Source organism: Dromiciops gliroides, chromosome 5 (assembly GCF_019393635.1).
Source record: "Dromiciops gliroides isolate mDroGli1 chromosome 5, mDroGli1.pri, whole genome shotgun sequence".
Classification (NCBI taxonomy): Eukaryota; Metazoa; Chordata; class Mammalia; order Microbiotheria; family Microbiotheriidae; genus Dromiciops; species Dromiciops gliroides.
This window is the reverse complement of record NC_057865.1, coordinates 38876556-38880879: the sequence shown is the minus strand read 5'-3', so window position 1 is coordinate 38880879 and position 4324 is coordinate 38876556. Positions and strand designations below refer to the sequence as shown.

At 48.7% G+C, this 4324-nt stretch overlaps 1 protein-coding gene across 1 annotated transcript in view; it reads left to right on the top strand.

The window, feature by feature from the left end:
* The first annotated feature begins 61 nt into the window (after nt 1-61).
* The window catches only part of PIK3R4 (phosphoinositide-3-kinase regulatory subunit 4), a 52394-nt gene continuing 48131 nt past the window's right edge, over nt 62-4324 (top strand). The window contains exons 1-3 of the mRNA XM_043966154.1: nt 62-208; nt 848-994; nt 2797-3571. Of these exons, the coding sequence (XP_043822089.1) occupies nt 2836-3571 (736 nt within the window). The 5' untranslated portion in view covers nt 62-208; nt 848-994; nt 2797-2835. The remainder of the gene's footprint in view (nt 209-847; nt 995-2796; nt 3572-4324) is intronic.

Here is a 4324-nt window from a genome sequence, read left to right as displayed (position 1 = left end):
GGGAGCTGCCTCCTTTGCCCCTTCCTTACGTCACTTCCGCAGCGTCCCGGAAGTGAGGTTCAACCCGTCGGTTTCCCCGCGGGCTGCGGGTCCTGGCGCAGCCGCTGGGGAGCCGGGGGTGGGAGGTGCCGGGGCCTCCGTGGGCCGGACCCCCGCGAGTGTCCGTCCGTCCGTCCCGCCTCCCGGGGCTCCGGCCGTGCGCAGCGAGGTGGGCTTGGTGGAAACCAGTCTGGGGGCGAGACGGGGCGGGTGGGTTGGGCCGGGGCAGGGGGAGGGTCCCCCTCTATCCCCCTCCCCAAACTCCTCCGGGACGCCCCGCCCCCGGAGCCGAGAGGCTCCCCTCTCTCTGACAGCTCCTCCTCCAAATCTTCCTCACCCGCGGCTGGTCCTACCCCCCCCCCCATCCCCCAATTCTCCGGAACTGGTTCTTAACTCCTGTGCCCCCCCCTCCCCCCGCCTCCGCGGCCCCCTTCCCCCCCTCCCCGTCAGTCCTGGCTCCCCAGTGATTCCCTCCCCCCAAGTCTGGTTCTTCTCTCCCTAGACTTTCCTCTCTGCAGCCCCTCCAGGGCCCCCCACCGCCCCCAGTTCATTTTTCCTGGGGGGTGAGGGGGTGGGCTCCTTCCTCCCCTTCCTCCTCAGTGCAGGTCCTGGAGCCCGGGCTGGTCCATTTCCCGAGAACCTGCTCGTTTTTCTCTCTTCAAAATGGGAAGTTGGGCTCAGTCGAGAACCCGGGGCTTGTTTTTGTTTTCTTGACTTTTTTGGGGGGGGGGTTCCCCACGGCAGAGTTTGGCTGCAGCTGTCGGCCTCGCGGCTTATTAGTTTCCTTTTCATCTTCTTTTTGCTTCAGTGTTCGCAGCTTTGCCAAGATTCTTCTCTGCCTCCCCCTCCTCCCCCCACGGGAATGGCCGCCTCCTGACCTTTTATAGAGGACTTTATGGTTTGCAAAGCACTTCACAAAGCTTATCTCACCTGACCCTCACTACAGCCTGGTGAGGTAGGTATTGCAGGTATCATTTATCCCTGTTTTATGGTTGAAGGCTTGGGTCAGGCTGGTCATCAAACCTTTATTGTGCCTTCTTTGCGACAGGGACTGTTCTAAGCACTAGGGATACAAAGAAAGGCCAAGACAGTGAGTGCCTGGTCCCAAAGAGGTCCCAGTCTGATGAGCAGCATTGTACAGGCGACATACAGGGTAAATAAGGGACAATCACTCTGCAGAGGCAAGAAGCTAAGATTAAGGGGGGCTGGGAAAGGCTTCTTGTAGAAGGCAGGATTTTAGCTGAAGGAGACTGGGGAAATCAGGAAGCTGAGATGAGGGGGGAGAGCCTTCCAGGCCTGGTCATGGCCAGTGGAAATGGGGGCATTGGATGGCAGATGGGAGTGAGCAGTGTGTAAGAAGGCGGGGAAACCATGGAGTGGCCCAGTTATCCAGGGCTTTGCATTGCAGAGGGGGAATTTGTATTTCATCCTGGAGTTAGTAAACATTTGCTAAGGACCTACTATGTGCCAGGCAATGTGCTAAGCACTGGGCATATAAAAAAGAGCAAAAGACAATCCTTGCTCTCAAGGAGTTCCTAGTCTGACTTGGAAACAACAGGTGAACAATTATGTACAAACAGGATAGATACAGGAGAAAATGGAGAGAATCCTGGAGGTCTGGGGGAGCTCTGAAATTGATTGAACGGTGGTATTGGGGCTGTGTGGCCTGGTCACACCCATACTTTAGGGAGGATGGACGGGCATTGGGAGAGATTTGTGGCAGAGACCAACCAGATTATTGCATAGGTGAGGTGATGGGGGCCTGCACCAGGGGGTGTCAGTGTCCGAGGAGAGAAGGGGATACATGTGAGAAATATCACAAGGTGAAAGCCACAGCTTAGGCAAGGATGCCTGGATGACATCCAGCTGGTGAGCCCGGATGACTGGGAGGATGGTGGTGCCCTTGAAAGTAATGGGGAATTTGGAAGATGGGGTAGCTTAATAGGGGAAGGATAATGAGTTCAGTTCTGGACATTGGAGTTTAAGATGTCAGTGGGTCATCCAGTTCCAGTCATTGGCTATATCTTAGCCTCTGAGGTCCAATTGCTGCTGACTTAATTGAGTAAGCACTAGCTATTAAGTGGCAGAGCCAGGATTTAAAATCAGGTGTTCTGAATCCAAATCCAGCACATTTTCTAGTACACCAGGTGCTTTGATGCACATTAAGTAGAGCTCTGTATTAGGCCTAGGATAATAGACAGGCTTGTAGATTTAGTGCTAGAAGAAACTTAGAGGTTTTGTCCAAACTCTTCATTTGTTCAGGAGAAGAAGCTGAGCGTTGAAATGATTTACCCACAGTCATCTAGGCATTGAGTGAATTGAACTCAAGTTCTCTGACTGCCAAGTCCAGCATTCTCTCTGTGCTGCCTTTGTGGCAGGTCAGCTGACTACTTATATAAAATGAGAGAGTGTGTTACTATTGTGCATTTTCCTTTTTCTTTCTTCCAGAACAGGTTGATGCTTCTTTTATGCCCACTCACAGCACTGGGCCTATGATATATGCTAAGCAAATGCTTTTTGAATTGAGTTTTTTAAAATCAAGAAATGTCAATTCTTAACTTTTTCAGCTAAAGTGGCACATTTCACTTTATTTTCCCAGATCTCTGGGTCTTAGTTACAGACCATTTTCAAATAAGAGCATCTTATTCTACCAGTCTCAGTGAAAGCATTTAGTTCATTTATCTCTTAAGGAAGAGAGAGAGCACAAAAAAAGAATGTGATTACCTCCTTGAGCATCTTTTCCATCTATTTTTGTAGGTATCATATCTTGACGACATTGACGGAGATTGTGTCACTATGGGAAACCAGCTGGCTGGCATTGCCCCCTCCCAGATCCTTTCTGTGGACAGCTATTTTTCAGACATCCATGATTTTGAATACGACAAAAGCCTCGGGAGTACTCGGTTTTTTAAAGTTGCTCGAGCTAAGCACAGAGAAGGCTTGGTTGTGGTGAAGGTCTTTGCAATTCAGGATCCAACATTACCTTTAACTAGCTATAAACAGGAACTGGAAGAGCTGAAAATAAGGCTTAATTCAGCCCAGAACTGTTTGCCCTTCCAGAGGGCCACAGAAAAAACATCTGAAAAAGCAGCTCTGCTCTTCAGGCAGTACGTCCGAGACAACCTCTACGATCGAATCAGTACCCGTCCTTTCTTAAATAATATTGAAAAGCGGTGGATTGCTTTCCAGATCTTGACTGCTGTGGACCAAGCTCACAAATCTGGGGTCCGCCATGGGGATATCAAAACCGAAAATGTCATGGTCACCAGTTGGAATTGGGTTCTTCTGACCGACTTTGCCAGTTTTAAACCTACTTATCTTCCAGAAGACAACCCTGCCGACTTCAACTACTTTTTTGACACGTCCCGGAGGAGGACTTGCTATATAGCTCCTGAACGCTTTGTGGATGGTGGCATGTTTGCCACAGAGTTAGAGTGCCTGAAGGATCCTTCCACCCCATTAGTGGACCTGACTAACAGCAACCAGAGGACAAGAGGGGAGCTGAAGCGCGCCATGGACATCTTTTCGGCAGGTATCCTTGAGGGGCTGAAAGATACTGGGTGAAGGATACTTGGCCTCCCCGCCTCCCCCACCTTGCAGTGATGACGTGCATTGCCTTAATTGTTTAGATCTTGAGAAATTAATTTATTGGCATGACAGTAGAAGCCACTGACATTAATCGCTTGCTTTTTTGGTGGCCCTTTAAGCTTTGCCAAGAGCTTCACCTGAGTTATTTCATTGATCCTCACAACTGTGTGAGAGGTTATTTCCCCATTTTTTTTAAGTTTGGAAACTGAGACAAAGACAAGCAACTTTCACACAGCTAGTAAATATCGGAGGCAGGATTTGAACAGGTCTTTTTTTACTCCAGATCCATCCCTTGATGCACTTATGTGAAGTCACTGTATTTTTACCAAACACCCACTGTGTTTCAGACATACTTTAAAGGGAGTATTGGTTGGTTTAGACAAAAACACCCATAGTTGTGAATTTTGTCATGATTTCTTTTAAGTTTTTCTGTGAGTTTACATATTATATATGGGCTTAAAAGTTGAAGCCAATTTTAAACAAGAGAGATTTATGATCAGTGATTATGGTGCATTTGTGCATCCCGTGAATATATTTGTAGAGCTCATACCCACAACTCCTTTTTGGACTTGGGCATAGAATGACTTAAATATTGTTATTCTGGATCCTTCTTATGTTCGATCCCACCCACTCATTTGTCTCTTAATAGTGACACCAAGGGATATTTGGGAAGGTCGTCCACTATCCTATTTACTTC